We start from the raw sequence: 12,787 nt of genomic DNA, 5'->3' as shown, positions 1-12,787 counted from the left end.
AAAAAAAAGTTATCACTTTCTGTAAAAAAATAAAATAAAGAAATAGAAAAAGTGCAAATTTTTGTTGTCCACGCTCTTCCCTTATTAAGTATCTTGCAACAATCCTGGCAAATGAATCTAACCTTTCTCTCTTTCCTGTAAACTTGTGAAAAAGCTCTGGCTTTTTCGCAACCATGTCGACCGTTAGCATTGGTTCTCTACGGCACCACAGTCTTAGAGAGAACCCTAAGTACAGTCCCAAATCCAAAGCATTCAAACCTTTTTCATTGAATTGCTCGCCTCAGACTCAGACTCAGACTCAGACTAAGCTCTTCTTCCATTCTCGACGCTTCTGCAACTTCAGAGCTCCAAAGCATTCTCATGTTGTTGTTAAAGCTGCCTCCGCCGCCGAAACCGCCGTCGTTCAGACCTTCGAATCCGCCGAGCTTTTCTTCAAGGAGACTTTCCCTCTCAAGCGAACTGAAACGGTTTGATTTTGTTTTTGTTTATTTTCTGTTTGGTTCCCGAGAGAATGATTGGAACATGAAACTTGAAGAAAATGAAAGAATTCAACTAGATCAAATTACTATGATTGTACAAGAAATTTTTTTTTTCTTCTAGATTTTGTTTTTTGTTCTTTCTTCCCTCAGTTTTCTCAGCGATCAAACAGAATTTTGAAAGTTTTCTACAAGGAAAATGAAAAAAAAAAAAATTGAAGTTTAAGATCGAATGGAAATAGTTGTAGAAGAGCTTAATTTAGGAAATTCTCTAAAGAGGAAAGATTTTCTTGATTTTTAGAGTTGAGTTCCTCTGTTTTATTAGCAATCAAACAGAACTTTAAAAGCTAATTAAAAGCTATATAACTTTTCATTATTTATGTTTTCTTTTTTGGTCTGGTTTCTGTTTGGTTCCTGAGAAAGTGTTGGAAAAGAAAATGACGTGTGAGGAACATGAAACTTGAAGCTCTACAAATTTCTTTTTAAGAAAATGAAAATTTGAACTTATTAGATCACTTAGAAATAGTTGTAGGAGAACTTAATTGCGAAGATTCTCCACAAGCAAAGGTTTTTTTTTTTTTTTTTTTGGTAAAGAGACGTTAGTTTGTCTTGAAAAAAAATTTAATTGAAAGCTATATATATCCTTTTTTTTTTAATTTTTAATTAATTATTTATTATATTTTTTTATGGCTTACAGTGTAAAGAGAGAAAAAGAAATGAAGTGCATAAAAAACTCAAAATTGTATGTCAACACTCTATTTTCTCAGCAGCAGATTGAAAGAATTGAAGGTTTTAATTTGATTAAAAAAGGTTCCTATGATTGACTTGGATGGTAGGTGGAGGGAAAGATCTTCGTCCGATTAGATCAGGTGAAAAATAGTCAGATTTGGCAGCTAACTGTAGGTTGTAATCTTCCTGGGAAATGGATTCTTCACTGGGGAGTTTCGTATGTTGGCGATGTTGGCAGGTATGCATGCTGTTGGATTATTCGATTATGTAATTACGTGCCTTATGAAGATGCCTACATAGAATTCGAGTACAAAGTATATGGTATCGTTAAAATGATCAAACGGTAATGGTTATCTGAAGACTAATGAAAGGTCTGTTGATAAATTTTTTGCAGTGAATGGGATCAACCTCCTAGTCAAATGAGACCCCCAGATTCGATACCCATCAAGGTATGTATTGGTTTATTAAGATCATGTACTGAGCCACTTTTGTATTGCAAATAAGAATAAGGAAAACAAAATATTTTTCAGGACTATGCAATAGAGACACCCATGAAGAAATCATCGTCATCGGGAGGAGATGGATTTTATGAAGTGAAGATTGATCTCAGCCCCAATAGCGCAATTGCTGCAATAAATTTTGTTTTGAAGGTCCTTGTTTTAAACAGTTGGCTGTTGAGAAAGTCAGTTTATTATGTAAAAATTTGCTGGATGTTTATGAAGCTTTTTTGGTAAAATATATTTTCCTTTTTCATTTTGTTTGAGGGGGTTGGTGGTGCAGGACGATGAAACTGGAACTTGGTATCAGCACAGAGGGAGAGATTTTAAGGTGCCTCTTGTGGACTATGTTCAAGGTGATGGGCCTGATAGCAATATAGCAGGAGCAAAATGGGGCTTCAGTATATGGCCAGGTTGTTGGAATTATTATATACCATCATTCACTTGATTTATCCATTTTTAATATTATGGTTCCATTTACACACATAAATTTGGATCCTGTCTGAATTACTTTGTGTTCTCTTCCAGACATGGTGTAACTGTAACTCGTAAGCAAACATGTGAGTCTAATTGTGTACACTACATCTATATAACCATGAAGTTGTGTCAAATAGAGAGACAGTTTCTTAAGAAGATCCACTTGCTGAAAGGCATAACAGAGTCAATAAAAATAAAAGTATTGTTACTCGTTTGTAGCTTTCTTTTGATCTTAGATGCAGTTGTTGCTGTAATGGGAATTAGATGCTTTTAAAAGCATGTTTTCTATCTGTTATTTCCTTTTAATTTTTTATTTGAGTTAGAGTGTGTGAATACTTGTACTATGTTTTTAATATTGAACTGCTGAAGATGGAAACCTGATTTGTTCCCTAACACCTCTTTTTACATACATTATATATGAATCAATTTGGAAAGTTGATCCTATTTGCCTTATTGCAGCTAAGTGGTAGACTGCCTACTGTAATGGGTTTGGGAGGAGGTGTGTCATGGGCTGCTGGTGAATGATATTCTATTGTTTTCTTAGTAACTGTACTCTCCTATGTATTCTATATTCAACAATCATCTGACAGGCAATTTCTTGGCTCTACTTGAAACCTAGGGGCTTTTGGCCAGCTATCTAGCTTGATCCTCAAAGGAGAAGCGTCAACTACTACTGGTCCAGACAACAGCACCAATTCCAGAGACCCTAAACAAGAAAGTAGGAGCCTAGAAAGGTTTTATGTTGAGCAGCCCATTGCAAAACAAGTTCCTGTTGATAACACGGTCACTGTTTCTGTTAGAAAGTGCCCTGAGACGGCTAAAAATCATCTACATGTAGAAACTGATCTACCTGGAGATGTTGTTATTCACTGGGGAGTTTGTCTAGATGGTGCTAAAAAGTGGGAAATTCCTGCTGCCCCATATCCACCAGAAACAATAGCATTCAAGGACAAGGCTTTGCGGACTCGATTACAGGTATAGCATCTAAATAATGTGGATTATTTGGCGTGATAGGAATAACCGGACTTTTAAGTTTTAAGAGTGGAGCTTTTGTGTAATGCTTTGGACAGCTTTCCATCCTATTATCTTTTTTAGACTTTCTTGATTCTTTGAACTTTGAGTACAATTTAAGGTGAACCTCCGGAATAGTGAAGGCCATTCCACTTTTCTTAATAAAATAGTTATCTACTCACCAAATATGTAAATACAACCATATCAACAAATAGCAGAAAAACATAGGCTCCATGCATATATATATTTTTAATTAGAGAGTTTGGCCTCAAGGGGAAGTTTTAGGGGGAGATTCAAACTTGTGATCTCCACTTAATGAGGCGTGATCCCTAGTCGTTTGTGCTATCCTTGGGGTTAAACATATGTACATGTATATATTCTAAATTTATATAACCATCAGGTGCATCACAATATTGCTAAGCTTGTTAAACCTTTCATGCATTCTCTAGGGGTATGTCTGTGTTTTGATTGATTAAAAACGTTTCCAATTCTGGAATGTCACTTTTGTTTTTGCGTGGTGACATTATAGATGTTGAGTTTTGCTGAAGGTAACTGTTTTATAATTGATTCAGGAAAAAAAAAAAGTAATTCTGGTTTTATGGAGTTAAAAGTGCAAGCTTGTGCTTCCTCTATCATCTCATGTGACTTTGTCATTCTTTTTGCTCCTTTCCTCCAATTTGATGTTAGGGTCCTTTTACTTTGTTATTTATCTATTTTAATGATTAGTAACCCTTTAGGCATAACAAATTCGTGTTGTGAATTATAATTATATCTACCAATTGTGAGATGGAATCTTGATCTGCAAGCATGATTTAGACTAGAATATGGGAGGATTTTTTTTTTTTTTTAAAATAAAATTTTAGACGTACCTGATATGTATACATAGATCATAGATGATGCTGACAGGAACTCATGTAAGGTCTGATATGAAAGCATTATTATACTTGCAATTACTTGCACTAGAGTTTTTTAGTATCACTTAAATTCTACTGAGGGAAAAAAAAAGTTTTGGAATTGCCTCAAAAAATACTTATCAAAGATTGTTTTGGTATTTCTTGTGTCCTCCCCTATGCTATACTTCTATGGAAACTTTGAATTGGGATGTCTCAATTCTGCCATCTTAATTTTTAATCTTAAGCTTTTAAGAATGATTATCTTCTTTCTTAATTTTATTTACATGGGTAACATGTTCTGCAGCCAAAAGAGGGTGGTGATGGTTGTTGGGGATCGTTTACTGTAGAAGAAGGACTTGAAGGATTTCTTTTTGTGCTCAAGCTAAATGAAAGCACTTGGTTGAATTGTATGGGAAATGACTTCTACATCCCCCTCTCAAGTTCTAGCTTGTCTGCTAGATCCACACAGAGTCTATCTGGAGGCACACAGATACCTGAAAAGATTGCAAAAGAAAATCAAGAAGGATCTCTTAGTACATATACTAGTGGAATAATTAAGGAAATAAGGAACTTGGTAGGTGACATTTCCTCTGAGAAGAGTCAAAAGACCAAAAGTAAAGAAATACAAGAAAGTATTCTTCGTGAAATTGAAAAACTGGCTGCTGAAGCCTATAGTATCTTCAGAAGCTCTGTTCCAACAGTCATAGAGGAAGCTGTTGTTGAACCCAAGGAAGAAAAAGCTCCTGTCAAAATATGCCCAGGGACAGGCACAGGGTTTGAAATATTGTGCCAAGGATTTAACTGGGAATCTCATAAATCTGGAAGATGGTACATGGAGCTGAAAGAAAAAGCTGAAGAATTATCTTCAATTGGTTTCACTGTGATATGGTTACCACCACCTACAGAATCTATATCACCTGAAGGATATATGCCAAGGGATTTATATAATCTAAATTCCAGGTATTTTAAGTTTTTAAATACATAATCTGTGTACCACCTCCTACAGAATCTGTGTTGTAGTTTTTATTGAAATAATTCTCAGCTTGTTATTGAACTCTTTCATTAATTATAGGGAAAAGTGCTCAAATACTCGTGGTTTATCCATAAAACATGGAACTCCTGAAGTTTTGAATGTAATACTTACCCCTCTGTGATATAGTGTTACGTGTAAACTGTTAGACATCTGTTAAAATAAAGGGGAGTTGTTCATGTTATGACGTGTGTCCATATTTAAAGTTGTATTTTCACCTAAAAATAATACCACAAGAGGGGGGGGGGGGGGGGGTAAGTGATAAGTTTTTCATCACATTTAGCTCTTTTTTTTTTTTCTTTTTTTCTTTTTTTTTTCATGCTATCCAAACAGTAGAAAAGATTTAATTTCTCTTCCTTTCCCTCCTTTTTCCCTCAAACCAAACATGGTGTAAAACAATACCACAGAGGGGATAACAGTCAAAACCTCAAGGGGTTCCGTGTTCTTAGGGGAAACCACAAGGGGTGTTTTGTGTACTTTTATCTTAATTATAACTAAAACATTTCTTTCACAAAAAAGAAGATTAGGTCCTGTATAGCTTAGGGACATCTGCTTGACTGGTGCATATATGATTGGTAGTGAGCAGAATTGGTTGGACTTCCAAACTTAATTGCTTGAATGATGGTATACTTATTATTATTAGTGAGTACAGATGTGTCACCTTTAAAAATCTATATTGTTTTCTATGTACTTTTTTCTGTATGAAATATGATAGGTGATATCAGAATAATAGAATCCCGTGATTAATATTTGTTGCTGTTATGGTATATGATTCAGATATGGAAATATTGATCAGCTGAAAGAAGTTGTGAAGAAATTTCATGAAGTTGGTATTAAAGTTCTTGGAGATGCTGTCTTGAATCACCGCTGTGCACACTATAAGAATCAGAATGGTGTTTGGAATATCTATGGTGGCCGTTTAAATTGGGATGATCGTGCAGTTGTTGCAGATGATCCGCATTTTCAGGTGCTTTATTTTACCATGGTTCCCATACTTTTTTTTTGAATTATCGGTCTTGGGAACTCTATTTCATAATTCATGAAATGTTTTCCTAAGACAAAGTTGCATTGTAATCTTAAAGTTTTTTGTTGTTTTTTATTTTTTTAGTTTATGAATGGAAAGTTTTCATTAACAAAGGCAGAAGTACAACAAGCTGTATGAGCAGCAAACACAGAAATAAGCCAAGCAAATCAAGTAACCCCACAGCTTAAGCAGAATAAAGAATGCTGCAAGAACAGCAGAGGCAATCAACAAAGCCCGAGAGCGAACTACCACCAGCCAAAGCTGACCCCGCAGCTCAAAACTAAACTAAACAGAACTCCAAACTGACAACTAACATAAAAAACACAGAATTGAATTCTCCAAAAATTGCAGAGGATTCTATTTTGGTAGTGTTCCTTATATTCTTGGGCCAAGACAATCTGCCTCTAAGATCAAATAGCATTCTTTGCACCAACTGATATTCAATACTTATCTTTTCCCCATGGATTCTTGCATGCCCATCTTTCCAATGGGGATTAATTACACCAGACCAAGCAAGCTTCCAACTACCTGCTGAAAATTTTTTCCCTTCAGCTTCCTGATAGCCCAAGCCAGTTGAGAATACCAATAAATAATAGGCCTATTGAATAGTCATCTTTTCAACACAGCAGCCTACACCCTTTGAGAGAGGAAAAGATCTTGTTTATCTGACTCATACTTCTAGGAGTAGAAGGTTCGAAGCTTGTTTGAAGGGCTTGATCTTTATTGTCATATGATTAAAAATTTTAGACCTAATGAACATTGAAACTTGCAATTTTTTATGCTATAGAATTGGGCAACCTTGCAGCTTTCAGAATTGGCAACATATTTCTGTATTAACATGCATGCTTTATTTATGACACTAGTTTCCTATGCTATATTTGCAATTTATCATTGTTGGGAAGAATACTAAGCATGTATTTTTAGATATATAAAGTACCTTGTTTGTGTCGTACAGGGCAGAGGCAACAAGAGTAGCGGAGATAATTTCCATGCTGCTCCAAACATTGATCATTCACAAGAATTTGTGAGGAAGGATCTAAAAGAATGGTTATGTTGGCTGAGGTGAGCAGTCGGGGCTATTTTCTTGAATTTCTGAGGAACATTTCTGAGAGAGACATATTCTTTTTGTATCAATAGAGTCGAAAACTATCTTTAAAAGGAACTCGTCTAAATAATTACTCATAAACTACCACTTATGTTTAAGTTAGACAATGGTGAATTAATCATCAAACCATTATTATAATTCTTTCTTTCACATGTGGGTCGAAACTACCATTCAATAAGTGCAACTCAACACATGGCATTTTTTAACTTTTAAATGGAAGGTATAGTAGAGATAATGTTCAAACTTAAGATGACTTGCTTTGATACCATGATAAATAATCTCTTATCTAAGAAGCTTAAGTTGTTTGGTAATGGTGAATTAGTGATTTGTCTTCTGTGAACAGCCTGTGTATTGGGAGTGCCTTCTTTTTTTTAATGAATTTATTTACGTAAAAAAAAGAAACATTATTCTAGCAATCCCTGATATATCAGCAAGTTAAATCTCTCTCTCTCTCTCTCCTCCCCTTACACACACAAATGCACAAAGTAGACTTGAGTCATGACATAAAGAAAGCTGGGGTTGATTCTTGATCACAGCACCTCTAGAGGCATCTCAAAGCATTTTCTTAAAGTTGCCTAAGAGGTGATGATCCAATCCTGTGACAGGAAAAACACCATGTTTTCTTCATAGAAAAATGACTTCATAAAAAATGAATGCTTGAGAGGACCCTTGGTTGTTTCTGGGCTTCAGAGGTGTAGTCAATTAGAGTATTGCCTAATACAGTAAATAAATGTCCTTCATGATATTAATCAAATTTTTATTCCAAGTTAATTTGACGGATGATGCATAATCTTTCTAAACCTTAAAATGTTGGGCTGGAGATAGCTGCAAAAATCTATTACTTGAAGGTTTCTTATAATTTAATAATTTTCTCTTATCTCTTGCCTCATCATATTATGAAGTCAGTTGTGCATTGGTGGTGTTTAAAATGTAATTCGAGCTCCACTTCTTATAAACATGCATTCTCTCTCTGGTGCATATGTTTTTGTAAATATTGTTGTGTTAAGAATTTAGTTGTATAATTTTGCTTCAACATGTGATCCACAGGAAAGAAATTGGGTATGATGGATGGAGGCTTGATTTTGTCAGAGGATTTTGGGGTGGTTATGTCAAAGATTACATAGATGCAAGTGAACCTACCTTTGCTGTTGGGGAGTTTTGGGATTCCCTCAGTTATACATATGGTGAAATGGATCACAATCAAGATGCGCATAGGCAGAGAATTATTGACTGGATCAACGCAACTAATGGAAATGCTGGTGCATTTGATGTCACGACGAAAGGGATTCTTCATGCAGTAAGTATTCATAGGGACAATTCTTTGTCCCATTAGGAATATTAGAGGATATTGTATCAATTAACTGTGTTTTCTATGGACTAAACAATTGAGAGCCATTTTTGTTTTTGTTATCATTATAAATGTCTCAATTATTGTTTCAAGTAAAAATAATTATATATTAAACAATTTATAATTTAATTTTGGACTAAGGCTTTGTTGTTGTTGTTGTATGGTGATTCTATTGACTTGTGTGTTCATTTCTTAATTAAAGAAACAATTTAGTGATTTGGTATCCATAAATTGAGGGAGAGATGTTCATAGACTATATAGCTTGCAGTTATGCCACAATTCTGTGGTTGTTCCTATGGAAGCAGTGTCACTATGACCCTGCAATATGTGAGGTTTACATAATCAAATAAAATTGCCACCTTGCTAGAACTCCTAATAGTATACCTCCCATCTCACAATTACATATGTATGTATAAGGTGGAATTTTATCTCTACAATTAGGAACCAACTTTGATGGTACTTACACTGGGTAACCTTTTTTATAAGGCGCGATATAAGGTGGATGGTCTATACTTAAATAATACATTTATTTTATACAGGCACTGGAAAGATGTGAATATTGGCGATTATCAGATTCAAAGGGAAAGCCTCCTGGGGTTGTTGGATGGTGGCCATCGCGTGCTGTTACCTTTATAGAGAATCATGATACTGGTTCTACTCAGGTTTAAACGTCTTCCATTTTGAATTTTCCATTCTATCTGTCACTTTTGTCTGCTGATAAACATTTTTCATTGAAGAATATTGATTTTTTTTTTTTTTTTTTTTTCAATTTTCATTGAAGAATGAAAAACAATACAGCTAATGACCAAATTAACAGCTAAGTAGCAAATTGGTCCTAGTCTAGCATATAAAAACTGAGAATGAAGATATGCCTTTCTCTACAATGACTTGGACCCCAAATTAAGGGTTACTCTTCATTTCAGGTTTAAGGTTCATACGAAATTCTGTTAAATCTATAAAATGAAGACCTTGGGACACAAGGACATTTTTCTGCTGGTAATTTGTGGAAGCAGTACCATAAATCTTGGACCAGCTTTCAATTTTAACTTACTGGAATTAGGAAAGAATAAGATTCAGCTTGCAATTCTCTTACTAGTATTAGGAAAGAACAAGACTGTGTTTAAACGTGTTTTGTGATGCTATTGTCTCAATTTGGAATTGTTAAGTGTTATTGCACTCACATATATTACCTTTTTGTATTCTTTGTCCTGCAGGGCCATTGGAGATTCCCAGGTGGAAAGGAAATGCAAGGATATGCTTATATTCTGACTCATCCTGGAACACCCACAGTGTTCCATGACCACATTTTCTCTCACTACCGATCTGAAATCGAAGCTCTAATCTCTATAAGAAACCGGAACAAAATCCATTGTCGCAGTACAGTAAGTGTCAATCATTGGCTCCAATTGTTGGCATCATGATGTGCATAGAAAACATTCCTTAAACAAGCAAATGTTTGTTACAATTTTCTTTTCATACGTAAAAGAACTGAAGAATACTTATAAAAAAAAAAACATAAACGAACTGAAGAATAAAGCTAGTCAAAATCATATGGATATAGGGAAAGAAGACTGATTTGAAAAATTTATAGGAACTGCAACTTAAACTTTTACTTCTTAGTAGTATTACCCCCAAGACATTGAACAATCCACTTAATTGGTCTCTAGTATAACTGTCATTGTTGGCTAATACCATCTTAATACTGTTCAGAATTATAACAGCGAAAACATGCTATTTCAATTCATTTTGGTTTCTCTACTTTTTGGTTGGCACCAAATGCACAGTTATTGTTTATGACTTCCATTAATGAAAATAGGATGCTGTTGTTCTACATGGGCAAGTTAAAGCCAAGTCTGTACATAAAAATTGAACAGAAAACAATTTTGAAATATTGACTTCATTTGTGATATTGTTTAATCTAGATTAAAATTACAAAGGCTGAAAGGGATGTGTATGCGGCCATTATTGATGAAAAAGTTGCAGTTAAGATAGGACCAGGTCATTATGAACCCCAAAGTGGGCAGCAAAAATGGTCTTCAGCCTACAAGGGAAAAGATTACGAGGTCTGGGAATCATCTTAATAGAACACAACGATTTCACTCGTATATTTTAGTATATAAAGTCCATTACAGGTGGTCTCCACGACAAGTTTGCTTAGTTTTGTTTTTCTACAAAGCAAGTTGAAGAGCACCGCAAGAATAAAATACTTGTTCACGATGGTGGATTGGTTGTGGACTCCTATTGAAGTTGGTTCTGCCATTCTTTTCCTGACATAGAGGCCAGGTTAAGAGCAACTTGACTAAGGGCTGACAGCGGGGTACTATCGTGGCAGGTTTAGCTAGTGTGGAAGCCGAAGCATGGTTATTGGGTATGTACTTTTTACATTGTAATACCTCGTGGAAACATTTTCTATATAAACATGTAAAATAAAATAATTATACCTACACTATTGTATAATTTTGTAAAATAAATCATGTATCATAAGAGACCATTATAATAAATTGTTCTCATCACTGGAACAACATAAATCACCTATTCTATTCCTGTACTTACTGTTTATATGCCTTTTATGCTTTGAGGCAAAATTTTGACTTGGTTATGCAATTGATGTGCAAGTCAAGAGAAAAAAAGGTAGATTTATTTGCATAAACATTCATGGCAAGAACATGAGAGAGCACTTTTATCTATAGTAGGGCTTGGCTTCTTTTCTCTTGCCTGGGAAATCTGAATGTGGATTTCTTATGTCTACGCCCGATATATAATGATGGCTCCAGAAAAGCAAGTTTGCAAATGAGCCCTGCCAATAAGAAGATACAGATTTTGAAATGTACTAAACTGGTTAGCAAATGCTAAAAACTTTTCCAGTTTACGGTACGTCTCTGGTAAAAGATGAGAAAAAAAGCTTGGGCATCACTTACAAACAGGATGAAATAACATGTACCTGTGCCCTTATTTCAAAAGCCTTTCTTGAGGATTGAAAATGACTCTCCCCTCCCTTGAGATTTGAGAAAATCAACAATTTAGTATTTTCATTAACAATAGTAATAGAATATTTCAAAATTTGAAAGTTTTCCTTGACCAAACCTTACCCATGATTAGTGAAAATTTATTTAGTTAAATAGTATTCATTGTCACCAAATGGTGGTTAGAATTTGGTTAAGAGAATCTTTTCAAATTTTGGAATATTTTATAACTATTATTAATGGAAGGACTAAAATGTTAAATTCCTCAAATTTGCATAACAAAGTTTGAGTAAGATATTTCACAAGGGTAGCTAACTTCATCTTATTTGGCTGTAAAAACTAAAAATTCAATGGCACATATTTTCCTATGTTAAGAGCGGCAGAAAGAGAGAGGGAGGTTGAGCAAAGCCCGATTGAAAGAGTGGCGGAAGGAGTGTGAGGTTGAACAGAAGGGTTGAGAGAGCAACGTAATGGAAAGAGAGTTGGAGCAAAGGGAGTGACAGAGATTTAAGGCTGAAATTGTGAGGGTGGAAGAGGTTGAATTTGTTTGGGGGACTTGCATGGTCTTGGTGTACACAGGTGTTCCTCAGTGATTTTAAGGTCGAAATTGTGTTTAGAGAGGTTGATTTAGGGACAACTGAAATCATGTGGGTGGAAGGGGGAGATAGTTTGGGTTGGAGTTTTAAATTGGCTGCAAAGAGCTCGGGTTATAGAAACACTAGTCTTATTACATGTGTTTTGCGCGTGCAATGAGGCTCTTTTTTATTTTTTTATTTTGGGTTTAATGTCATAATGTATAAAAATAAAATAGAGATGATGTCCTAATTCTTAGGATGTTTATTTTTTATTTTGGGTTTAGTGTCGTAGTGTCTAAAAATAAAATAGGGATGATGTCCTAATTCTTAGGATCTTTCTTTAAGTGGGTTTTTTTTTTTTTTTTTTGGGTACAAGAGTTTAGTAGCTGATATGAATGGAAGAAGCTATTTGAAATTGAAACGCTTGGATAGTGTTTAAAAGTGAGATAGAGTGAGTGTCCTAATTTCTTTTTATCTTTCTCCATGCAAGAGTTGATAAAAGTTTGAAATTTTGAATTTAAAATAAAAGGTGGTAATTCAAATTAGAGAAGAGAAAGAAAAAAAAAGCCTAAAACTAAGGCACTTTAAAAATAGTAAATTACTCTTTAAACTAGTTTGTGTTTTTAACTTGAAAATTATTTAACTAAAAGATAGAGGTA

At 34.7% G+C, this 12,787-nt stretch overlaps 1 protein-coding gene across 2 annotated transcripts; it reads left to right on the top strand.

Moving 5' to 3' along the window:
- Positions 1–55: 55 nt before the first annotated feature.
- Positions 56–11,118, top strand: LOC112039409 (alpha-amylase 3, chloroplastic). Of its 2 annotated transcripts, XM_024072283.2 has the most exons (14): positions 56–467; positions 1,174–1,218; positions 1,313–1,443; positions 1,600–1,654; positions 1,736–1,855; positions 1,986–2,115; positions 2,799–3,154; positions 4,388–5,043; positions 5,891–6,080; positions 7,093–7,199; positions 8,290–8,539; positions 9,130–9,252; positions 9,805–9,972; positions 10,513–11,118. In XM_024072283.2, exons 1-14 carry the CDS (start codon positions 174–176, stop codon positions 10,669–10,671), a joined length of 2,784 nt encoding a protein of 927 aa, XP_023928051.2. In that variant the 5' UTR covers positions 56–173; the 3' UTR covers positions 10,672–11,118. The 2 variants fall into 2 exon arrangements, with proteins under 2 accessions (XP_023928051.2, XP_023928052.2); XM_024072284.2 differs by lacking the exon at positions 1,174–1,218 and having other exon boundaries at positions 57–467.
- The last annotated feature ends 1,669 nt before the right edge of the window (positions 11,119–12,787 follow it).

The sequence above is a fragment of the Quercus suber genome, unplaced genomic scaffold, assembly GCF_002906115.3.
Source record: "Quercus suber isolate HL8 unplaced genomic scaffold, Cork oak 2.0 scaffold_613, whole genome shotgun sequence".
Lineage (NCBI taxonomy): Eukaryota > Viridiplantae > Streptophyta > Magnoliopsida > Fagales > Fagaceae > Quercus > Quercus suber.
This window is presented reverse-complemented; position numbering and strand designations above follow the sequence as displayed.